The 26,327-nt window shown below is 39.0% G+C and overlaps 1 protein-coding gene across 1 annotated transcript in view; it reads left to right on the top strand.

Moving 5' to 3' along the window:
• LOC144242885 (S-adenosyl-L-methionine-dependent tRNA 4-demethylwyosine synthase TYW1) overlaps positions 1-26,327 on the top strand; it is a 199,107-nt gene that overhangs the window by 46,949 nt on the left and 125,831 nt on the right. The window contains exon 10 of the mRNA XM_077777913.1: positions 24,702-24,820. Coding sequence (XP_077634039.1) covers positions 24,702-24,820 — 119 coding nt within the window. The remainder of the gene's footprint in view (positions 1-24,701; positions 24,821-26,327) is intronic.

Raw genomic sequence — 26,327 nt, 5'->3', positions numbered from 1 at the left:
TATCTTAGCAAGAACAGATTTAATAAAGTAAATTAACTAAACGTTTACAAAGCCGTTGAAAGGCCCGCGGTAGCAAAGGTCAGAGAGAATTGCTTCTGGCTTTGGGGAAATCGAAAGTGCTGGGCTCACAGGACACTGCTTTGAGTGACCTGAGCTGTTGCAGCAGTAAAGCGAACGTTTCCCAGGAGCCCGCTCGGACGCCGCTGCAGACTTGGCGTTTGCTGTATGCCTTTGTGTCTGCCAGCGGCTGCCAGAGAGGGACCATAGTCTCTCCTTTTTCGTCTTCTAACTCTTGCATAGATGCCTCTCATTGGTGACGTTCCTTCAGACAAGGGAGTCTGAGAAGTGTAGAGGGGCGTTGAGCCCCTGCTGAGACAGGTAGGCATGGGAGCGAGTAGGGTACAGTCTGCCGCTTTGGATGTTCAGCACCTCCATACACCTTTCTGCCTGCAGTTACTTTTCCAAACAGTAATAGGAACAAAACATTTGTTTCTGTCCAATCTGTTGCAGCCACTACTCACACAAGGGAGGCTGTATTCATTTACGCTGTTCCTTTAAAAGGGAGAACACTCTTTTGAGACCCTATACCTAGGGATGAAATCATAAGGTTACCTACCACCGACGCATCTTCTGGAAGTAGTTAGTTGGAGACGGGAAAGATACACATGCATAGATACAACTATCCTCATTTGCACCTGGTCCCAGTTGGTATTTATAACTTTTTTCTTCCACTAGGCAGGTCACATGTCCTTTGTGCTCAATGAATGCCTTGATGTGATGGTTCCTTACCAAGTGGTGGTCCAGTCTGCCAGTGAAGAGTTTAGGCAGGTAGCGGGCCCTGCTGCACCCTTGTCTTAACTTTTACTGTTGTCCATGGTTGTCCACGGGTCCGAAGAGACGCCCTAGAAATCCCCTTGGTTTCTGACAAGATTCTTGTTTCTATGGCTCCAAGGAGCCAGGTGATAGTGTTAACCATTGAAAACTGTGGGGGCGCCCGGGTGGCTCAGTCAGTTAAGCGTCTGACTTCAGTTCAGGTCATGATCTTACCGTTTGTGAGTTTGAGCCCAGCATCGGGCTCTGCTGTCAGCATAGAGCCTGCTTCAGATCCTCTGTCCTGCTGCCCCGCATCCCTTCCCCACTTGTGTGCACTCTCTCCCTCTCAAAAATAAATAAACATTAAAAACAACAGCAACAACAACTGTGGAGAGTGTGCTGCTTTATCTTACTTACAAGCTAACAGCCTGGCATAGTTGCATGGATGTTGGCAGAGGATACAGAGCTCTTGGGTCAAAGGCAAAGCATAGCATGCAGCTTGAATGTCATGTTGGTTTCCTTGTCCCCCAGGTGCTATGAGTCTGATGTGGAAATGGGCCCAAGGGAACCCTGGATGCACGTCAGATTTACGTTACGGCTGAGCAACCCAAGTGCGGAAATCCCCAGTCTTACAAGAAGGTTGCTTGCAAACCTGCCCAGCCTTTAGCTGGGAGGGAGGCGTTGTCTCTGTTATGCTGGACAGAAAACAATCTTCCAAGGCTGTTTGCTCTACAGGTATCCTTTGAAAGCATAGCCTGGAACCGAAGCTGATGTAAGAGGTGCAGAACCACCATGGAGAATTGTCCATTAACACAACCTCCCTGGAATCTGGTGGAAGCACTCTTCCCTTGGGAACCTGTAAACTGGAGTCAGTGTTCAAGGGATGGAAGGCAGCAGTGGAGTGAGTGGTGTATTGCCAGTGGTAGTGAAAGGAGACATCCACGTCTTTAGCTCTCTCCAGTCGGACTTTTCTGTAGCGACGGGAAGGTTCTTTGTCTGCACTATACAGTGCAGCATACTAACCGTGTACCTAACACCTAATGCGGTACTTCATACCTAACCGCATACCTGCCTGACCATGAACCTGATACAGCTATTAATCACATATGGCTTTTGAACACTTGAAACATGGCTGGTGTGACTAAGGAATTAAATTATAACTTTTATTTAATTTTAATTCATTTAAGCTTAAATAGCCCCACATGGCTACTAGCTACTGCATTGGGTAGTGCAGTTCTAGGTCTTTGCTCATCCTTTATACTTACTTAAGGAAGCTTTTCTTGTTTTCCATAATGGGAAGTGACTTTGACTACTCTTGATTCCAAAGCTGTTGTTCTGTATCTCTGAAAGCAGTTATCAGTGCCTTCTTCATAATACAAATGTTATGCTTATCCCTTATCGGCCCATTGAAATGTTTGCTCTGATTCATTTTATTTTTATTCAAAAAATTGTTTTAAATGTTTGTTTATTTTTGAGGGAGAGAGAGAAGGTGGGGGAGGGGAAGGGATAGAGAGAGAGAGGTAGTCACAGAAATAGAAGCAGGGTCCAGCTCCAAGCTGTCAGCACAGAGCCCGATACAGGGCTCAAATTCACAAACTGTGAGATCATGACCTGAGTCAAAGTTGGACGCCTAACTGACTGAGCCACCTAGGTGTCCCATATTCTGATTTATTTTAAAAAATAATAATTTATTATTGTAGAAACACTGTATGTTTAGAAAATGAGAAAATTTAGAGGAATAAAAATAAAGTGAAACATACTTCCACCATCGTTTCTGCACTAACACCTTAATACATAAGCTTTCTGTGTATATATGTTCATTTTAACCTCAATGAGGTCAGACTGTATATACAATGAGATCATACTGTTTTATAACCTGGTTTTTCCTGGCAGTGAATTTCTAGTTTTCATTAAATCTTCATCTCATCTATTACCCAGAACATATTCATATTTCCTGAATTAGCTCCCAAGTGACCATTATAACTGGTTTATCCTCAACATTTCCTCTATTTATGTCTGTTTTCTCTTTGATAAACAAGTCTAGTATTTTATTTTATTAAAAAATTTTTTTTTTAACATTTACTCAGTTTTGAGAGACAGAGAATGAGTGGGGAAGGGGCAGAGAGAGAGGGAGACACAGAATCTGAAACAGGCTCTGAGCCGTCAGCACAGAGCCTGATGTGGGGCTCGAACCCACAAACCGTGAGATCATGACCTGAGCTGAAGTCGGATGCTTAACCGACTGAGCCACCCAGGCGGCCCAGTCTAGTATTTTAAACATGCTGACTTCTTTAGGCCAGTTTTGTACAATATCCAACCTTCCAGGTTTATCTGGTGTTTCTTTTTTGGGGAGCATATTTCCTTATTCCCAATATTTCTTGTGAAGGAGAAACTGCATTGAAAGGCTTGATTGATATTTAACACTTTTGAGTATCTGCTACAGGTCAAATTGATTGCATCCATTGATGTATGCTGCATTACATCAGCAGACTTGATATCTGGTTGACCTAGCATTAATGATGCTAGTATTGACCACTGAAACAGGATAATGACAGTCTACTCTCTCTTTTATCCAGTTATGTTTTTCTCCTTGCTGCTGGAACTTGACTTTGGCATTGTTAAAACATACAGCCTCCCCACTAATAATGAAGTAGCAGAGAAATTAAGAAAGCAATACCATTTATAGTCGTACCAAAAGGAGTAAAATACCTAGGAATAAACTCCAACGAGGTAAAAGACTTGTACTCTGAAAACTATAAAATATTGATGAAAGAAATTGAAGACAACACAAACTAATGGAAAGCTATTCCATGCTCATGTGTTGGAAAAACGGGTATTGTTAAAATGTCCATACTACCCAAAACAATGTACAGCTTTAATGCTATCCCTATCAAAATACCAACAGCATTTTTCACAGAACTTGAAGGAAAAACTTTCAAATTTGTATGGGACCACAAAAGACCCTGAATCTTGAAAAAGAAAAAAAATAGAGCTGGAGGTATCACAACTCCAGATTTTAAGACATACTACATCAAAACAGTATGGTATAGCACAAAAATAGACACATGGATCAATGGGACAGAATAGGAAGCCCAGAAAGAAACCCATGATTATATGGTGAATTAATCTTTGACAAAGGAGGCAAGACTATGCAATGGGAAAAAGACAGTCTCCTCAACAAATGGTGCCATGAAAACTAGACAGCTACGTGCAAAAGAATGAAACTTGACCACTTTCTTTTTTTTCAATTAAAGAAACTTTTTTATTTATGTTTGAGAAAGTGCAGGTGGGGGAGGGGGTGCAGACAGAGGGGGACAGAGGATCCAAAGGAGGCTCTTCGCTGACAGCAGGAAGCCTGATGTGGGGCTTGAACTCCCGAACCAGGAGATTATGACCTGAGCCGAAGTCCAGTGCTCTGACTGAGTCACTTGGCTGTCCCTCAACTACTTTCTTGTACCACACACAAAAGTGCACTCAAAATGGGTTAAAGACCTGAATTTGAGATAGGAAACCATCGGAATCCTATCCTACAGGAGAGAACAGGCAGCAAACTCTTTTGACCTTAGCTGCATCAGCTTCTTACTAGACACATCTCCGGAGGCAAGGGAAACAAAAGCAAAAATAAACTGTTGGGTCTACATCAAAATAAAAAGTTTCTGCACAGTAAAGGAAACAATACAACTAAAAGACAGCATACTGAGTGGGAGAAAAAATTTGCAAATGACATATCTGATAAAGGGTTAGTATCCCAAATATATAAAAAACTTATACAAGGAAAAGACAACCCCCCCCCCCACCATAATCCATTTAAAAATTAAGCAGAAGACATGAACAGGCATTTCTCCAAAGAATATATCCAGATGGGCAACAGACACATGCAAAGATGCTCAATATCACTCATTATCAGGGGGATGCAAATCAAAACCACAATGAGATACCACCTCACACCTGTCAGAATGGCTAAAATAAAAAACGCAAGCAACAGGTGTTGGTGAGGATGTGGAGAAAAAGGAAACCCTCTTGTACTGTTGGTGGGAATGCAAACTGGTGCAGCCACTGTGGAAAACGGTATGGATGTTCCTCAAAAAACTAAAACTAGAATTACCATATGAGCCAGTAATCACACTACTGGGTCTTTACCCAAAGAATACGAAAACACTAATTTGAAAAGTTGCTTGCACTCTTATGTTTATTGCAGTGTTATTTACAATAGTCAAATTATGGAAGCAACTTTTAAGTGTCCATCCACGGATGAATGGAGAAAGAAGTGGTGTGTGTGTACACACACACACACACACACACACACACACACACACACACACACAGGAATATTACACAGTCATAAAAAGGAATGAAATCTTGCCATTTGCAACCACATAGATGGATCTAGAAGGTATACTGCTAAGTAATAATTTCATGCATGTGGAATTTAAGAAGCAAAACAGACAAAAAAGAGACAAAAAACAGACACTTAAGTACAGAGAATGAACTGGTGGTTGCCAGAGGGGAGTGGGTGAAATAGAAGGGGATTCAAAGTACACTTACCATGATGAGAACTGAGTAACCACTGTTGAATCACAGCATTGTACACCTGAAACTAATATAGCACTGAATATTAATTATAGTGGAACTAAACATTAATAAAAAAAATCCTGACTCCTGTCAACTATTAAGCTATGGTTTTGCTTTCTTTTTCTTTAAAAAAAATTTTTTTTTAATGTTTTATTTATTTCTGAGCGAGAAAGAGAAAGACAGCATGAGCAGGGAGGGTCAGAGAGAGAGGGAGATACAGAATCCGAAACAGCCTCCAGGCTCTGAGCTGGCTGTCAGCACAGAGCCTGACGCGGGGCCCAAACCCACGAACCGTGAGATCATGACCTGAGCCGAAGTCGGATGCTCAACTGACTGAGCCACCCAGGCGACCTGCTTTTTTTTTTTCTTTAACACCAATTGGTAGTACTTGTCTGAGGCAATACATAATTAGATTTTGTAAAATTATATCTTCAATTCTGTTATTTCTTCTGTGTTTATTAACTAACATTATTCTGTGAAGAAGAAAAATTTTATTATTAACTACAGATATTTGGTTACTCTGAAATATTGTTCCAATTGGCAAGGCAGGGTAAATGTTTAATTCTTTCCCTGTGGTTACCAGGTTTCAAAGTGGATGTTATTTTACTAGCTGCCTGAAATGGCAACAAATTTTCTTCTCTGTTTTGGAATATCATTATGTAGTGATGTATTTTCATCTGTTCAGCCCATCATAGTCATTTTATTGATCCTAAATTTTCACACTTTGGCTGCTGGGAACTTTTCTAGTTGACTCCTACATCTTCCCTCTCCGCCCCCCCTTTTTTAGTTAAAATATTTTTTAACATTAATTGAAGTATAATTGACCTACAAGAAATTGTATGTGAAGTATACAATTCGATGGGTTTTGACCCTTTGTGTGTATTAGTGAAAATACACATCAAAATCAAGATAATGAACAGCCCCGAGATTTCCTTGTGCTTCTTTGTAATCCATCTTTCTCTTTATTTCTGTCTCCAGGAAACCACTGATTTGCTTTCTGTCTCTGCATATAAAATTTGTATTTTCTAGACTTTAATATAGTTATGCATTAAGTTTTCTTTTTGATCTGGCTTCATTCTTTTGGCATCATTATTGATATTCTTCCATGTTTCTGTGTGAATCAACACTTCATTTCTTGGTGAATATATTCTGTTGTACAGATAGGCCATCATTTATTCATTCACTTGTTAATGGACAATGGATTGTTTCTAGGTTTTTGTTATTCTGTTCGCTCACATAAAGTCAGTGCTGTGAACATTCACGTACAGTCTTTGGACAAAACACTCATTTTTCTTGGCTGTATACCTTGGAATAGAAGTGCTTAAACATGTATTCAATTTTTGTAGACTTACGAATAGTTTTCTAAAGTGGTTGAACTCTTCATTTCAATAGTAGTTTTCAGTTAATTTCTTTGATTTTGTAATTGTGTGGACATTTGCATTAGTGGTACAGAAGCACTGTTGGTTAAAAAGGCCAACCCCTCAGTAGGAATTAAGGCAATAAACCAAACTATACTAAGTAGTCAAAGTACTTTCACTCTGTTTTCTTTTTTAATGTCAGTTATACTTAAGAATTGCCTTGATGAAATTGCAGAAATTATTAATTTTTAAAAATCTCTACCTGTGAATACCTGTTATTAATATTCTGTATGAAGAAATGCAAGTATGCATAAAGCACTTTTGTTGCATACCAAAGTATACAGTTGTCTTTTTTTGTTTTGTTCTTTTAATGTTTATTTATTTTTGAGAAAGAGAGAGAGAGACAGAGTGTGGGTGGGGAAGGGGCAGAGAGAGAAGGGGATGCAGAATCCAAAGCAGGCTGCTGGCTCTGACCTGTCAGCACAGAGCCCGACATGGGGCTTGAACTCATAAACTGCAAGATCATGACCCGAGCCAAAGATGGACACTTAACTGGCTGAGCCACCGAGATGCCCCTATAGTTGTCTTTAGGAAAGCATTTTTGCAGTTAATTGTAAGTTGTGTTCATGGAATGCCAATTAAGTATGGTTGTTCAGGGCTTGGTATTTTGCCTAAATATATACATATATAATATATATAGCTCATATATATATAATATATATAGCTCATATATATAATATATATAACATATATATATAATATATATAGCTCATATATATAATATATATATAACATATATATATTATATATATATATTTAAAAACCAAAGTCAGCCTGACACTTCAAGTAAAACCACTGAAAGTAGTTATTGCCAGTAATAAAGGCAAAGGAGAAATTTTGGAAAACTTGTATTAGTTGCCATTAAGTTTGGCAGCCTCCCAATACTTAGAGAGAGTTTAATGATGAGATCAGTTGTACTATTAACAAGTGTGATTTTAAAAATATTATACAATGAAATGTGTCAGTATTTGGAAGATCTGCATGACTTTGTGAACCAGTGTTTTTCAATGCATGATGTTATAAAATCAAATTCAAAGGGCAAGATAGACAAATATATTTTTAATGTAACAAAATATGAAAAGTTCATTAATATGTTTTCAGATTCCATAACGCAGTTACTATTTAATGAAACTTGTGAACTTTTGGTTTACTATTAAAGTAGAACATTTACAATTTTCTGAAAAGGCTATAAAAATACTTTTTTCCAGCTGCATACTGTGTGAGGCTGGATTTTGTTCATATACCATAACCAAAATAACATATCACAACAGTTGGAATGTAGAAACATCTATAAGAATCCAACAGTTTTATGCTTTCTTTTGTCTTGGAAAATATATTTTTCATAAAACCATGCTATTGTGTTACCATGTAATAGGCTTGTTATCGTAAATGAAATAATAAATATTTCAAACATTTCTTGGTCCTGATTTCTTTTATGTAAATATTGATTGAAATAAACCCCATAAATGAAAGTTTTTTAGGGTCTTCCATAATTTTGAAGAGGAGAAATAGATACATTGTAGCTCCTTCTATCAGTAGAATGCGTCCCACTAAGAGCATACATTCCAAATTTGTGTTCTAAAGTTCTTTGCAGTAAATTGTATATCTGTGTGACTTTGGTGGTAATTTGTTATTTCTCAACATATTTCCATTTGATTTCAATTTAAAGAATTTTAAAAATTTATTTGTGTTTTTGAATAGGCTAGAAAGCTTTTATGTTTTTCAAGGTAAGAACTTTAGGGTTATATAAACATATCAGCGAAGTCAGAATCATTCATTTTTCCTCTAGATCACTTAGCACAGAATATGGTGATTGTGTACGAAGTAAATATATCTTCAATATCTAAAGTCCGGATAGTTGCCTGTCTACCCAGAGAGCTGCAGTAATCACCATATATTGAAAGGATTTTGTTATAATAAGCCAAAAATTTGATCGAGCTATTAGCTGTTATATTGAGTGTGAAAGCTCTTTGAAAACTAATAAATTATGATGTGAGGAATTTTTGCCTTCAGGCTTGGAGTGAACATAATTAGTATAAATGATGTAGGAGTCTATTAAGTGGGTAGCCCTCAGTGAACCGTGGCTCCTAGTAGTCATGCTCCTACAGCCCTCTCTCACAAGGACTCTAGGCTTGGCCATTGGACCAGCTTGGGCTGATGGGCTGTTAGCAAGCACAGTGCAAGCGGAGGCCTGATAAGTGCTTGGACATTGAGGCTTCTCCTTTTGGAAGGTTTCCTCTGAGAACCCAACTGTTGTAAAGAAGCCAGTCTAAACTAATGGGGCGAAGGAGCAAGCCCCCCCACTCCCCGACCCGCCAGCTAACATCCACCATCAGACATGTGAGGGAGGTCTTCTGGGATGTGTAGCCCCAGCCAAACTCCCTCTTGTTCCAGCTGCATGAGTGACATTAGCACATACCATAGGGAGTGGAGGCCACCCAACTGACCCACGGAATTAACAGAGAAAAGAACAGATCGGCGGTGTATTAAGCCACTGAGTTTTAGGTCACTGCATTATGCAACAATAGATACTGGAACCCATGATATTGGCTCCTTATAAGGAGTGGTCATGGTTTGTGCTGACTTGGTGGGTCTTACACACCTGTGTGGCAGCTCTCATTGTGTAGATGTGGATATAGATGAGAACGTGGAGAACAGCACAGCAAGTGTGGTTTATTCTTTTTTTTTTTTTTTTTCTTGGTTCTGTGTGAAAGGGGTATTTGCTTGAAAGATTAAGGGCCTGGCAAGCATTGTATCAAGTGGCTTTGCCATCCTCGTTTTCTAAACCTCTATCATGTGAATGGAGTCGTGGGGAGTAGGAGTTTCTTTCAGCCAGGAAGACATGACCTTGTAAGGATACTGATGGAGGGGGACTTGCCCATTTGATGGTCACTTTAATTGAGAGTATATTTTCCTGTCTTTATCACTGCAGTCTGGAAAAGCATTATATATTTATCATAAACATATACATAAATGTATACACCATATATGTTGTGTATAGCTTTTATGTGTAGCATATATCATGTATGACATAGCCCTTTTACTTTCCATTGTGAATGTGGCTTTATTACTGTTAAGTGATGGTGGTATTATAGAAAAATCACAAGTCACATGGCACAGCAAGTAGGAGAAATGGAAACGTGGCCGTGCTATATCATGGTCAGTCGGTCGGCATGTATTCTCTGTGCTTAGAGACAAGTGCAGGGTAATGGGGATGTGAGAGATGCCTGCCCTCACTGATTTTGTAATTCAGCTTGGTGAAAAGGGTTCTGCTCCTGTCTTTTCCTTTGTATGTCTTTCCTGTTTCCCTCTCCCCAGCCCCAGATAAAACTCCTGTAAACCCAAACCCAGATCAGAGATTGACTTGGTAACAGTTTTTATATCCTTAGTGATTTTTGGTCTCGTCGTTCTATTACTTAGAGAAGAGTGTGGAAAACTCCAGCTCTCATGGTGGATTTGCCCATTTCTCATTTCTTTTGTATCAGTTTTTGCCTCATGCACGTTGAAGCTCTGATGTTAGGTGCATTCACACTTAGGATTGTCAGGTCTTCATGGTGAATCTGCGCTTTCATTGGTATGTAGTAATGTCCCTGGTATGTATGGTAGGGAGCCTTGTTTAGAAGTTCAGTTGTCTGATGTTAATTCAGCCATCCCAGCTTTCCTTTGGTTAGTGGTTGCATTCTGTCCTTTCCCCATCTGTCTGCCTTAACTTCTTTAGTATTTGTCTCAGAGCAGGTCAGCTGGCAGTGAATTCTCTTCGTTTTTCCTGACCTGAGGATGTCTGTATTTTGCTTTCATTGTTTGTTTATGCTGCATGTAGAATTGTGGATTAACAGCCTTTCTTTTAGTGCTTCAGAGATACTGCCCCATTCTTTTCTGGCCTTCATTGGTTTCTGATGAGAAATTCCCAGTAGTTCATGTAATGCTTCCCATGCAGTGGGTTCTGCCAGAACACAGTTGTGGGAGGGGAGTGTCTGTAAGTCTTACTGAAATGCTCAGCCACAAGTACATGGTGAAAAAGCACCTCATCAGCACTTGAGAATAGTGTGAAGTAGGGTGTATGGCACTGAATTACGCAGGTAGCAGTTGGAAAAGCTATCACATTCTGGTGAAAAAATATAATCAGACAGTGCTTAAATCTGTGACCTTATATTTAGTGAAAAGATTCACAGACTCGTGGATGATGCTATTTCAAGTTTCTCATTCAGATCATTTGCCCTTAGCAAAACTGCTTTTATTGTTAAAATAACATGTCCTTTGTAAAAAATAAGAAAAATATATGAAATAAAACTTACATTCAACCTTACAGAAATTCTTAAAGTGTATTTTCTTTCAGCCGTTTTTACTATTCACCTTTAAGTATGTTTTATGTATTTGAGATCATATTGTATATGAAATTTTGTATCAGTGTTTTTCACTGAACATTATAACAACCATTTTCCTACTGAAAAATCTTCCTGAAGCAGAGTGACTATGTAATTATTGATAAAAGTACCATAATTTAATTTGCCATTCACTTGGTGATGTGTGTTTTTTTTCCCTGTAATATAAACAATTATGTGAAGAATGTGTTTTTATATAAAGCTTTGTGTGCATTTAGATTAGTTACTTAGAGTCCTAGAAATGATGTTACAAATGGAAAAGGCTTGCTAACTATCTTTCCTTGTAATTTCCTTTGAACTGTTTGTAAAGCTATTAACAAAGTCTGGATCTCTCATTTACTGAAAAAATTTTTCCTAGGGGTGCCTCCGTGGCTCAGTCGGTTAAGCGTCTGACTCTTGGTTTTGGCTCAGGTTGTGGCCTTGCATCTTCATGGGTTCAAGCCCCACATTGGGGATTTGGGATTCTCTCTCTTTCTGGTCCTCCTTTATTTGTGCTATTTCTATCTCTCTCAAAATAAATAAATAAGCTTAAAAAAAGAAAATTAAAAAACATTTTTTCCCAGTCTGTTTTTTACCCCTTCAGTGGTGGTGGTGGTGGCTATTGTTTGATGTCCTTAAATTTTATATTTTTGTTTTGATCCACTTAATGTTGCCTTTGTGGTTTTTTTCTAATTTTTTAAGCTTATGGAATTCTTTTTCATTCAGGGATTTAGAAAATAGTTAACATTAAAAATTTTTTAATGTTTATTTATTTTTGAGAGAGAGAGTGTGGGAGGGGCAGAGAGAGGAGTCACAGAATCCAAAGCAGGCTCCAGGCTCCGGGCTCTGAACTGTCAGCACAGAGCCCGACGCGGGGCTCAAACCCACGAACCGTGAGATCATAACCTGAGCCGAAGTCCAATGGTTAACTGAGCGAGCCAACCAGGCGTCCCTAGTGACCTCTGTCTTTGTACTACTTTTTAAGACTGATTTTTTTTATTCTGTTTAAGTTTACCAGCTTAACCATTTTTAAGTATATAGTTCAGTGGTTTTTACCTTAGGAAGCTATCAGCACCATCCATCCCCCTAACTCCTAATCTTGCAAAACAAATTTTATACCTATTAAACAAGAACTTCTCATTCTTCCCTCCCCACAGCCCCTGGCAGCCACCATTATATTTTCTGGTTCTGTGTTTTTGACTACTACGAGTATCTCAAATAAGTGAAATCATGCAGTATTGGTCTTTTTGTGACTGGCTTATTTTACTTAGCATAGTGTCCTAAGGTTCATCCATGTTGCAGCATGTGTTAGAGTTTCTTTCCTTTTTTACGTCTGAATAATATTCCATTGTATGACTATCTCATATTTTTCTTTATCCACTTATGTGCTTCCATGTTTCAGCTATTGTGACTAATGCTGAAATGAACGTGGGTGTACAAACTCTTTGGCCCTGTTTTCAAGTCTCTTGAGTATATCCATAAAAGTGGAATTGCTGGGTTATATGGTAAATCAATTTTTAATTGTTTGAGGAACCTGCATACTGTTTAACCCTGGAGCTGTGCCATTTGACATTCCCATCAACAGTATACAAGGGTTCCAGTTTTGCTACATCCTAACCAACACTTGTTTTGTTTTTGGTTTCTGATGGTAGCCATCCTAATGGGTGTGAGGTATCACTGTAGTTCTCATTTGCTTTCCCTGATTGTTCATGTTGGTGAGCATCTTTTCATGTGCTTATTGGTCAGTTGTGTGTTTTCCTTGGAGAAATGTCTATTCTTTGCCCATTTTTGGATTGGTATTAGTTCTTCAGATGTTTGGTAGAATTCACCCAGTGGAGAAATCAGATCTCAGGCTTTTGTTGTGGTTGCTGGGGGATTGGTGATTACGGATTCAGTCTTCTATTAATGATAGGTCTTCTTCAGCTTTTCTTTTTCTTTATGATTTCTTGGTAGTTTTAGGGTGTCTAGAAATTTGTCCATTTCAACTAGTTTATCCAGTTTCTTGGGGTACATTTGTTCATAGTACTCTCATATCTTTTTTATTTCTGTAGAATTGGTAGTAATGTCCCCACTTTCATTACTGATTTTAGTAATTTGAGTCTTCTCTTTATTTTAGTCCCATGTAGCTAAAGGTTTGTTGATTTTTGTCAGTTTTTTTGAAAAACGACCTTTTGTTTCATTGATTTTTCTCTGCTGTTTTCCTGTTGTCTTTTTTCATTGATCTAATCTTCATTAATTCATTCCTTTTGCTAGTTTTGTATTTGTTCATTCTTTGTCTAATTTCTTAAATTATAAACTTAGGCTATTGATTTAAACTCCTTCCTTCCTAATATAAGCATTTATAGCTGTAAATTACTCCCTTAGCACTGTTTTTGATGCATCCCATAAATTTTGGTATGTTTGTTTTTTCATTTTCATTCATCTCTTAGGTATTGTCTAATTTCCCTTGTGATTCCTTCTTTGATACATTGGTTGCTTAAAAGTGTAAAGTGTGCAGTTTAATATCCATAATTTTGTGAACTTTCGAGTTTTCTTTGTGTTACTGATTTCGAACTTCATTGCATTAGGGTCAGAGAAGATAGTTGGTATAATCTCTATCTTTTAAAATCTATGAAGACTTCATTTTTTGGCCTAATTAATTGTCTTATCCTAGAAATGTCCCATGTGCAATTGAATGTATATGCTATTGTTAATTGTGTGGAGTGTTCTGCACATGTCTCTTAGATCTAGCTGCTCTATTTTGTGAAGTCCTGTGTTTCCTTCCTGTCTTCTCTCTGGTTGTTCTCTCCATTGAAGTCTCCAACGGTGATTGTAGAGCTGTCTTTTCCTCCCTCCAACTCTGTCCATTTCTGCTTCGTATATTTTCATCTGTCATTTGGTGTATAAATTTCTTTAATTGTTATATCTTCTTTCCGTTTTGAGTCTTTTATTAATATATAATGTCTTTGGTTCCTTGTAATATTTTTTTAAATGTTTATTTTTGAGACACACACACACACACACACACACACACACACACACACACAGCACGAGGAGAGGAGGGGCATAGAGAGGGAGACACAGAAGCTGAAGCAGGGCCCAGGCTCTGTGCTGACAGAGCCTGATGTAGGGCTCGAACCCACGAGCTGTGAGATTATGACCAGAGCCGAAGTCAGACGCCCCATTGTAATGTTTTTTTCTATTTAAAGTCTTTTTTCTCTGATGATAATATAGCAACTTCTCTCTTTTTGCAGAGAATATCTTTCCATCCTTTAACTTCCAACTTGTGTATATCTTTGGATGTAAAGTGAGTCTCCTGTATATAGCAAAGTTGGATCATGTATTTTTTAAGTTTATTTTGAGTGAGGTGAGGAGGGAGAGCGAGAATCCCAGGCTCTGTGGATCCCACAGAGCCTAATGCGGGGCTCAAACTCAAGAAGCATGAAATCATGACGTGAGCCATAACCACTAGTCAAAGTCTTAACCAAGCGAGCTACCCAGGTGCTCCTGGATCATGTAATTTTTTAAAAAATGTTTTTATTTATTTCTGAGAGAGAGACAGTGTGAGCAGGGGGAGGGTCAGAGAGAGAGGGAGACACAGAATCTGAAGCAGCCTCCAGGCTCTGAGCTAGCTGTCAGCACAGAGCCCGACATGGGGTTCGAACCCACGAACCGTGAGATTATGACCTGAGCCGAAGTCAGATGCTTAACTGACTGAGCCACCCAGGCGCCCCCTGCATCATGGATTGTTATGCATTCCTCCCATCTCCATCTTTTGATTAGAGGGTAATCCATTTAAATTTAAAGTAATTACCAATGAGGAGGGGATTATTTCTGTCCTCGCGCTCTCTTTTTTTTCTGTAAGTCCCATTGCATTTTTGTCCCTCATTTCCTACCTTTTTGTCTTTCTTAGTTGATTTTTTGTAGTGAAATGTTTAAATTCCTTCTTAATTTCCTTTTGTGTATATTCTACAGCTGTTCTCTTTGTGGTTACCATGGGGATAACATTTTACATCTTAAAGTTCTAACATTTTAATTTCAATGTATTGCAGCTTAACTTCAATAACATGCAAAGACTACCTATATAGCTCTATCCCCACTCCTTTCAGTTATTGGTGCCACAAAATTACATCTTTATATATTGTGAGCCTAGAAACATAAACTAATAACTCCTTTAAATGCAGTCATCTCCTAAATTATGTAGAGGACAAGATTTGGAATTGCAAACCAAAGTTACAGTCATGCCAGATGTACTCTAATAATTTTTTTCTTTAAACATATTAGTCTCTTAAATCAAGTAGAAAGAAAAAGTTACAAACCATTGTTAACAATAATACCAGTTTTCACACTCCCCTATATTTACCTTTATTGAGATCTTTTTAAAATTTTTAAAAAATTTTCTTATAATTTACATCCAAGTTAGTTAGCATATGGTATAATGATTTCAGGAGTAGATTCCTTAATGCCCCTGATCCATTTAACCCATCCCCCCCTCCCACAACCCCTCCAGGACCCCTCTGTTTATTCTGTATGTTTAACGGTCTCTTATGTTTTGTTTCCCTCCCTGTATTTAATATTATTTTTGCTTCCCTTCCCTTATATTCATTTGTTTTGTATCTTAAAGTCCTCACAGAGTGAAGTCATATGATATATTTCTTTCCCTGACTGGCCAATTTTGCTTAGCATAATACCTTCTAGTTCCATCCACATAGTTGGAAGTGGCGAGATTTCATTCTTTTTGATTGCTGAGTAATACTCCATTGTATATATATATATACCACATCTTCTTTACCCATCCATTCATCCATCGATGGGCATTTGGGCTCTTCCCATGCTTTGGCTCTTGTTGAGAGTGCTCCCTTTATTGAGATCTTTACCTCTCCGTCTGGCTTTGAGTTGCTTCCTATGTCCTTTTATTTCACCCGCAGGAATCCCTTGAGCAAGAAGTGGTCAGGACAGTAATAGGTGTGGCCAGAATATCATTATTTGCTCTCATCCCTGAGCCCCCAGTTCCCGTGAAGCAGCTGTAGGGGAGCCAGGTCACATGTGTATGTATGTTATAGGAGAGGAGCCCCAGGTTTAGGGAAAATGAAGCTTTTATAATTGACGATATTCCTGCCTGACCTTTGGCGTACAGGGATGCATCTTTATTATCCTGGGCAATAAACAGATTTGTGGTTTGCTCTAGAGACACAGTATATCCTCTAAGGCTCTTCACTGTAAAAACCTTTTGGAAAAGATAGTCTCGGAGGCAGTTAGTGCTGCTTGCAAGACATTCAGAGAGAGAGAGTGACCCATGGAGATCTGTTTCCCAACACCCCGCTTCCATTCCTCTCCCTGCGCCCCCATCTCCAAATTGACGTGCCCAGAGCCTGCCTGGTGGCGGTGTCCCGCGTTCGCTCTGTGTGGCTGCTGGGCTGCGGTGGTAGTTTCTCAGGCTCTCATTTGCCTTTTGAGGCCAAGAATTCATGGGTTAGTGAATCTGAGGCTCTCTGTAATTCCGCACCCCCTCCCTTCCCCGATTCATAACATGGATTTAACTCTAAGTATGTATTACACTCAGACCTTTTTCCTTTTCCAGCCTGCTTATTTACTAGTTTTCAGATGTGTGAGTACTTCCTTTCAAAATGTGATGTCTGAGCATTTGTGCTCTGGACAAGAGGGCGGAAACCCCTTTCTCCCCGTTCCTTCTGTGCACAACTGGGAACCTTAGGAGACACAAGAGGCAACCGGATGAGAACTTTCAAAGGTAGTAAGAGTCAGGCTGCCTGGTTTGAGGCCCCAGGAGTGGAGGAGCAGTACAGTAGCAGGAATGTTTTATGTCTCCCACCCCTGAGCACACCTCAGACCCCATGTTTCCCAGTCCTTAATCTCGCAACAGAAAACCACCTAAAGAGGCTCATTCATTCCCAGTATGAATGAGAGTCCTTCCAGCAGGATCAGGCAGGCCCAGTACCGCTGCCAAGGGGATCGGTTGGAGCCCCGCTAACAGAAAGTGGCTAGCACAAGTGGCCTCCATTCCTGTTTGGCCTGAAATTTGCTCTCCTGTTAAGATATACTGGGGTGGCCAAGTGAAAATGGAAAGAGAGAGATCCCTTCCCACCACCTACTTTTCCAACAAGTGACCTGACTTGTGAAATGCTCTCCATCCCTGTGGGGCCCTGCGGCTTCCTTTCCCAATGGAGAGATGCCACGATGGCTGGGTGGCACTGGCAAGTGGCATCAGTGGGGAAGTGGTCCGGCCAGAGAAGCCTCTTTGTCCCTGTGAGCCTAAGATTCCCTCTCCCACTCAATTACTGGGGACTGTCGGGGGCAGTCACTTTGCTGCATGAGCAGCCTACCCTGGGAAGCCAGCTGACACAATGCTTGCCTCCTCACCCCTTAGAGACCCCCAGTGAGCCATCCTAGAGAAAGCCCTTCTGCCTCCTCAGACGGTAACAGCAGAGACCAGTGAGTGGGATCCCAAGCAAAATTACACAGCATAGTTTGGAAAATTAAACTTTGACACTGGAACCACAGCACACAAAAGTGGTCCCAGACCTGTATGCTCAAGTGACTGCCTGCTGAAATAAGATAATTAAATAGGATCTAGAGTCCCATGACATAGTAGACAGAATGTCTGGGATGCAATAAAAATCACCTATCATACCAAGAACGAGGAAAATCACAACTTGAACAAGAAAAGATAATGAACGGATACCAACACCAGATGAATCAGATGCTGGAATAATCTGACAAGGACTTTAAAGCGGCTGCCATACAAATGCTTCAGCAATCAGTTACAGATTCCCTGGAAACCAATGAAAAAATAAAAAATCCCAACAAAGAAATGGAAGTCATCAAAAGAACCAAGGAGGAATTTTTAAATTAAAAAATACAGTTAACAAAACCCCGGATGGGCCTGATCAATAGTAGGGTGGAGATGACAGAGGGTAGAGTCAGTGGCCTTAGCAGATCAATAGAATGATCTGTAGACAGACAGGTCAATAGAATTTACCCCATCTGAACAAGAAAGAGCACAAACCCAAGTGGGATGAAACAAAAGAAATCCACACCAAGACATCTTAGAATTAATGGATCTGAAAAGTAAAAAAGAAAAAATCGTGAAAGATGCTACGGATAAATGATATATTAACATCAGTTTGACACCAGATTTCTCATCTGAATTCATGGAGGCCAGAGTGAGGTGGTACAGTTTTCAAACGTAAGAAGAGAACTGGCGACCATTAATTCTGTGTCTGACCACACTGTCCTTCCAGAATGAAGATTAAGTAAAGACATGCATGCAAGAGAACAAATAATTTGTTGTTGGCTGATCTGCCCTTAAAAACTGACTTAAACGAAGCTCTTCTAACCTACTGAAATGATAGAAGAAAGATTATTAGAGCACTAGGAAGTCAGAAAGAGTGATGGAAAGATCGGAAATATCTCCTCCATGCAGAAGATGATAATTTTCCTCAGGATTCTTATAAATTGTATTTGATGATTGAAACAAAAATTAAGATACCACGTAATACTCAGGGCAACAACGTTTAATTTAAAAGAGGGAAAGTTGAAGGGACCTGAATGGAAGTGATGTTTCCATACTCCACTTGAGGTGTAAAATGTTAATAATAAGTCATGTATATATGTAAGTATACTACATACATACACAGTATATACATGTCCTGTGTATGTATGTAAGACTCAGAATAACCACTGCAACCACTATACAAAGAGCTACAAACAACTACTACAAATATTTACAAAAGGATACACCAAACAACAAGATAAATTAAGATGGAATTCTAAAAAGTGTTTTTCAAGTAACCTGCAGGAAATCAGGGAAAGAGTAACAGGTATGGGAACAAAAGGAAACATAGTAAAATACCAGACTTAAGGGCTTCAAATATGATTCCAAATATACCAATCAAATGATAGCTATTGGCAGAGTGGGTAAAAAAAATAGGACCCCAAGAGATGATGTTTGTAAGAAGCTCACTTCAAATTTGGTGACATGGGTAGGTTGAGTAAAATGATAGAAAGCTATATATCATGCTGACGGTAATCCAAAAAGCAGGACTGCCTATATCAATATCAGATTAAGTTGACCTCAGACCTCTAGACACATACTAGAGACAGAGAATGACATTTCATAATGAGAAAAGGATTATCCACACTAAGTGAGTATATATCAAACATTGGAGGCTCAAAACTGACATAGTTGAATGGAGAAATTTTTAAAAGTAAAACTTCATAGTTATTGTTGGGGACATTGAAACCCCCTCTCAACCTCTGCTAGAACTACTTGACTGAAAATCACAAGGTTCTAGAAAATCTGAGTAACATAATTAATAAGATCTAATTGACAGATAAAGAATATACCACGCAGCAACAGCAGAATACATACTATTTCAGGTGCCTTTGGAACATTGACCAGGATTTACAAGAATTGAAATCATAGAGTTGGTTCTCTGACTGTAATGGAATTAAGCTAGAAGTTATTAGGAACAAAAGGTAAATCTCTATATAGAAATTAAACAATGTCCTTCTTTCTTTTTTCTTTTCTTTTCTTTTCTTTTCTTTTCTTTTCTTTTCTTTTCTTTTCTTTTCTTTTCTTTTCTTTTCTTTTCTTTCCTTTTCTTTTCTTCCCTTCCCTTCCCTTTCCCTTTCCCTTTCCCTTCTTTCTTTCCTTCTTTCCTTCTTTCTTTCTTTCTTTCTTTCTTTCTTTCTTTCTTTCTTTCTTTCTTTCTTTCTTGTATTGGTTTCATAGTGATTCATCATTTACATATAACACCCACTACTCATCCCAACAAGTGTCCTTTTTAATAACCATGACCCATTTAACCCATTCTCTCTACCCACCTCCTCTCCAGCAACTCTCAGTTCTCTGTATCTAAGAGTCTCTTATGGTTTGCCTCCCTCTTTGTTTTTATCTTATTTTCCCTTCCTTCCACTGTGTTCATCTGTTTTGTTTCTTAAATTCCTCACATGAGTGAACTCCTACAATATTTGTCTTTCTCTGACTTATTTTGCTTAGGATAATACACTCTTATCTAGTTCCATCCACGTTGTTCTAAATGACAAGATTTCAGTAATATTCCATTGTATATATACACTATATCTTCTTTATCCATTCATCAGTTAGTAGACGTTTGAGCTCTTTCCATAATTTGGCTGTTGTTGATAGCGCTGCTGTAAACATTGGGGGTGCATTTGCCCCTTTGAATCAGCTTTTTTTTAATCCTTTGGGTAAATATGCAGTAATGCAATTGCTGGGTCATAGGGTAGTTGTATTTTTAATTTTTTGAGGAACCTCCATTCTGTTTTCCAGAGTGGCTGCACCAGCTTACATTCCCATCAGCAGTGCAGAAAGAAATCCTCTTTCTCTGCATTCTCGGCAACATCTATTGCCTGAGTTGTTAATGACAGGTGTGAGGTGGTATTTCATTTGTGGTTTTGATTTGTATTCCCCAGATAATGAGTGATGTTGATCACTTTTTCATGTGTTGGTTGGCCATCTGGATGTCTTCTTTAGAGAAGTGTCTTTTCATGTCTTTTGCCCATTTCTTCACTGGATTGTTTGTTTTTTGGGTGTTGAATTTGATAAGTTCTTTATAGATTTTGGAAATCTACTAACCCTTTATCTGATATGTCACTTGCAAATATCTTCTATTCCATCTGCTGCCTTTTAGTTTTGCTAATTGTTTCCTTCACTGTGCAGAAGCATTTTATTTTGATGAGGTCCCAATAGTTCATTTTTGATTTTGTTTCCCTTGCCTTTGGAGATGTGTTGAATAAGAAGTTGCTGTGGCTGAGGTCGGACAGTTGCTGCCTGCTTTCTCCTCTAGGATTTTGAGGACTTCCTGTCTTATTTTGAGTTTATTTTTGTGTACGGTATAAGAAAGTGGTCCAGGTTCATTTTTCTGTATGTCGCTGTTCAGTATTCCCAGCATCATTTGCTGAAGAGACTGTCTTTATTCCATTGGGTATTCTTTCCTGCTTTGTTGAAAATTAGTTGGCCTTATGTTTGTGGGTCCATTTCTGGGTTCTCTATTCTGTTCTTTTGATCCGAGTGTCTGTTTTTGTGCCAGTACCATAGAGTCTTGATGATTACAGCTTTGTAATACATCTTGAAGACCGGGATTGTGATGCCTCCAGCTTTGGTTTTCTTTTTCAAGATTGTTTTGGCTATTCAGGGTCTTTTCTGGTTCCATAAAAATTTTAGGATTGTTTGTTCTAGCTCTGTGAAGAATATGGGTGTTATTTTGATAGGGATTGCCTATTAATATTTTGAGGGACCTTCATACTGTTTTCCAGAGTGGCTGGACTAGTTTGCATTCCCACCAACAGTGCAAAAGTGTTCCCCTTTCTCTGCATCCTCACCAACGTCTGTTGTTTTTTGAGTTTAAACAACACATTTCTAAATAAGCCCTGGGTCAAAGAAGTCTCAAAAGAAATGAANCCGGTACAACTGAATGATAATAAAAACAAAACAAACTGTATGTGGGTTATAGCTCAAGCAGTGCTCTGAGGGAAGTTTACAGCAGTAAATGTTTACATTAGAAATGAGGCAAGGTATCAAATCAGAAATCAATGAAAATCTAAGTAAGTGTAAATGTAAATAAAAATCGAAGTGTAAATCTAAGTAAATGTTGATGAATTAGAAGACTCAGTATAGTAAAATGTCAGTTTTCCCCAAATTCATCTGTAGGTTTGATGCAATTCCTATTAAAATCCCAGTAAGGTTTTTGTAGACTAGAGAAGCGTATTTTCTAAAATTAGTAAGGAATACGCTTTATGGCCCTCGCCGTAAAATAGCCTAAACAGCGTTGAAGAAGAAGAATCAAATGGGAGGAGCCCCACATTCCGATGTTATAGCTTACTGTATTGCTGCGGTAATCAAGACAAAGTGGTACTGGTGGAAGGGATGGATTGGACCCATAGATCGATAGAACAGAGTAGCGATCCCAGAAAGAAACCCACAGACATACCTGAGTGACTTTTTACAAAGGTGCAAAAGCAATTCCTTGGAGGAAGGATAACCTTTTCAACAGATGTTGGGATAATTAGACATCCCACAGGCAGAAAACCACCACCAAACCACACTCACCTGAAGTACACGCACACATACACACGTTTCTTTTAAACTTCACATCTCACGTAAAAGTTAACGGAACATAGATCATGAACTAAAGTAAATAAAGTAAAACTGTAGAGCTTTTAGAAGGAAAAGTTTTAAAAATTTTACGTTTATTTTAGGAGAGACAGAGACAGCGTGAGTGGGGGAGGGCGACGAGAGAGGGAGAGAATCAATGCAGGACTCGAACTCAACTGTGAGATCATGATCTGAGCCCAAACCAAGAGTGGGACGCTCAACTGACTGAGCCACCCAGGCGGCCCAGAAAAAAAAAAAAGAGTTTTTAAAAGAGAAACATGCCATCTCTCTTCTCACATGACTCTGTCCCTTGAATCTTTTTATCCTTTCATGAGTACTTCAGTACTGTTTGGACAGCACACCTCTGGGAAGTTGTCACTTGTCCTGTGAGGCTGGCTGGGTCAGTCATCTATTTACCTCACAGGCTCCCGTAATACCACGCTGGACATTTGTCTTTTCTCGGCTTGCCCTGCCCGGCATCTGGGTCTTTTCATGTTTGGGGAATTCCCTTTTGGGGAAGTAGGTCTGTTTAGGGCAGGGGCCCACTGCCTGCTTCAGAAACTAAGGAGGAGAGATACTGTTTCCTGGTACCATGGGCTGGCAACATGGGTATAACAGTGTCATCGAGGATGGTCATTCTCTTTGCCCGAGACTTTGAGTATGGAGTGAGGGATGGAAAGGGCCTGGGACATGGGAGATTCATTTTTGGGCTCATGGCAGTAGCCTCTACATTTCAGGGGGTGGTCCTGGTGATGGTGTGGCCACAGAGTGGTGGCATCTACAGTAGATCGCTTCTGAGGGACTGAGAGGTGGTCCTGTGGCCAGCCTTCCTTCATTCCACCCTTTCTAAAGATTCTATAATCAGTGGGATCCTTTTAATAAATCCCTTTTCTTTAGCCAGTCAGTTTCTGTTGGTTGCAAAAGAATCTTGATTGATTCAATCACCTAGCATAGTAATATTGCACATTTTGCCCGTTTACTTGCCATTTCCTCCTCAAACTAGATCATGGTCAGGGGCTCTGTCTTGTTCATTATTGTACATTCAACACACAGCTTGCTTCAGGTATATTAACCTTTCAGTAAATAATGAAATGTGCAGGACTTCAACTTTGTTTTTCCATTGGCGTGATATTTAGTGGTAATACCCTGTGATTTTGGCATTTAGTGGCTTTTATTTTTAGTTTTCAGAGCTGTTTGCAAGATTTGAATGTTTTATTTGTCTTTTATAGGCAACTTGGAAGAGAATTTGTAGTTATCTTGAACAATATTTTTCCTTTACTCTTTAGTTTTCCTAATGCAAGTACCAAATGAGATGGACCAGAGTACCCTTTTCTATCAGGACAAAGTAAAATAAAAGACTTTGTGATTAACCAACGTAGTAATCAAGCTGGAAGATTTTTTGGTAACTTTCTTTGATTGTGGATAGCATTATAATGTTAGAGCACGCTGATGTATAGTACAGACACACACACACACACACAAACACACACACACACACACACACTCATGCTTGCACGCATATATGGGTTCGTTGTGTCTCCTCTTTTGTTCCTGTTAATTCCAACATGTCTGTCACAGTTGAGATGAGGCAACATCTCCATTATCTTGGATGACTTCGTTTTGCCTGGATGACTTTGTTTTGCCTCTCTAATGGGGAATTCTTTTGATTGTACCTCCTTAGCACCCTTCCCCTTTCCTCCAGGTCACCATGACCTTTCTTGCATAGCCTCCTCACAGGTTTCACTGTTACTAGAATCAAGCCTGTCTTGCAGACTTTGTAGATGGATTTTTCTGATGAGACCCGAAAAAGCTTGATAATATCTTGTGATTCCGCTTCAGGCTTATCTTACAGTATTTCTTCAAGTTATTCACTCTTACTAGACTCACTGTGGTTTTACCACTCACATATTAAATAGTGTCCTATTTTGGGGAAAATCTGTCTCTTATATACATGTCGCTTGTCCCCACAGCAGTTTCAGTATGTTCAAGTTCTGCCATTCAGTTCACATAGACTGTGCTCCAGGACGCATCCCCTTACCCACCCTCCCCTTTTCCAAGCAGAGATACTCTTAGGAGTGCTCTTCCCCCCTAGGAGCCTATCTTATCTATCCCTTGGTATTATATATTATTGTACGAATATTATTTGAGGCGGTTGAATGGATTTGGAAATGAGAAAGCATCAGTGCGGTCTTCTCTATAGGGCTTTCAGAGTTAATGGATCATAGGTTTATTTCATTGGGTTTTAGAAAACTTAAAGCACCATCAAAACACTATAATGTTAATTTTCTGCATCATGTGGGTACCATAGGGACATTTATGGTTATGAAATGCTCGTTCTTTTCTTAAAAATGATGCCTTGGTGTTTTGTTTCTTTGCCGTGAGGATTTTATTCAAGTTATCATTTGTTTTTTGCTTTCGCAGTCGATGCTCCGAGGGAGAGGAGGTTGCTACAAACATACATTCTATGGCATCGAAAGCCATCGTTGCATGGAAACTACCCCAAGCTTAGCATGTGCAAATAAATGTGTTTTCTGTTGGCGGTAAGTAAAAATGAATGGCTGTGGTGACTGAATCTGTCACCATCGGTAATAATCAGTTTCTGTTCAGCATTGCATTCAAATTTACCTAAAGCTCTGCTGGTTTTAGAGGTAATCCCCACTTCCATTTCTAATATTATATATTTACTCATTTGTTTTTCCTTGACCAGTTTTGTCAGGGGTTTGCCAAGTTTTTGTCTTTTTGAAGACATAGATTTTAGCTTTGTGAATCCTTTGCATTATAGCTTTGTTTTCTCCTTCAATAATCTACCATTTTTATATGCCTTGTTCTTTTTCTAACTTAAATTAGACTATTAGCTCATGAATATTCAGTCTTCTGTAAATCCTTAATCAGGAATTTTCATCTAAGTACTTCTTCAGCTGTGTTCCATAGATTTTGATTAGTCAATTATTTAAAAAAATTTTTTTTATTTGCATATAGTTGACACACATGGTAGATTCAGGTATGCAATGTAGTGACCCAGCAGGTTGATACCTTATGCTGTGCTCACAAGCATAGCTCCCGTCTGTGACCATACAACACTGTTACAGTGCACTTGAATGTATTCCCTAGTCTGCACCTTTTATTCTTGTGACTTATTCATTCCATAAGTGGAAGCCTGTATCTCTCACTCTCCTTCACCCATTTTGCCCATCCCCTATCCCTCTCCTCTCTGACAACCTCAATCCGTTTGTTCTCTGTATTTATAGCTCTGATTCTTTTTGTTTGTATCTTTGTTTATTCATTTGTTTTGTTTTTAGATGCTATACATAAATGAAATCATATATGGTCATTGTCTGTCTCTGTCTGCCTTATGTCACATACCATAATACCCTTGAGGTCCGTCTGAGTTTTAGCACATAGCAATACCTCATTCTTTTTGATGGCTGAGTAATATTCCACTGGCCAGATACAGCATATCTTCTTTACCCAAGCATCTGTTGATGGACACTTGGGCTGCTTCCATATTGTGGCTGTCGTAAATAACGCTGCAATAAACTGGGGTGAATGTATCCTTTCATTTCCTTTGGTTAATAAATACCCAGTAGTGAATTATTGAATCATATGGTGATTTTATTTATAATTTTTTAAAGAATCTCCATTCTGTTTTCCACAGTGGCTGTGCCAATTTACATTACCAACAACTGTGCACAAGAGTCCCTTTTTCTCCACACCCTCACAAATGCTTGTTATTTCTTGTCTTTTTTATTCTAGCTATTCTGACAGGTGTGAGGTGATATCTCATTTATGTGTTGATTTGCATTTCCTTGATGATTGGTGACGTTGAGCATCTTTTCATGTTGGCCATCTGGATGTCTTTTTTTAAAAAAATGCCTATACAGGTCCTCTGCCCATTTTAAGTCAGATTATTTGCTTTTTCATGTTGACTTAGGTTATTTCGCTCAGCATAACACCTTCAAGGTCTATCCATGTTGCTACACATGGCCAGATTTCTTTCTTTCTCATTGCCATGTAGTATTCCATCATATAGCTAAACCACATCTTCTT

The sequence above is a fragment of the Crocuta crocuta genome, unplaced genomic scaffold, assembly GCF_008692635.1.
Source record: "Crocuta crocuta isolate KB4526 unplaced genomic scaffold, BGI_CrCroc_1.0 scaffold217, whole genome shotgun sequence".
NCBI classification, from domain to species: Eukaryota; Metazoa; Chordata; class Mammalia; order Carnivora; family Hyaenidae; genus Crocuta; species Crocuta crocuta.
The sequence above is the reverse complement of the archived record's forward strand: the minus strand, read 5'-3'. Positions and strand labels throughout refer to the sequence as shown.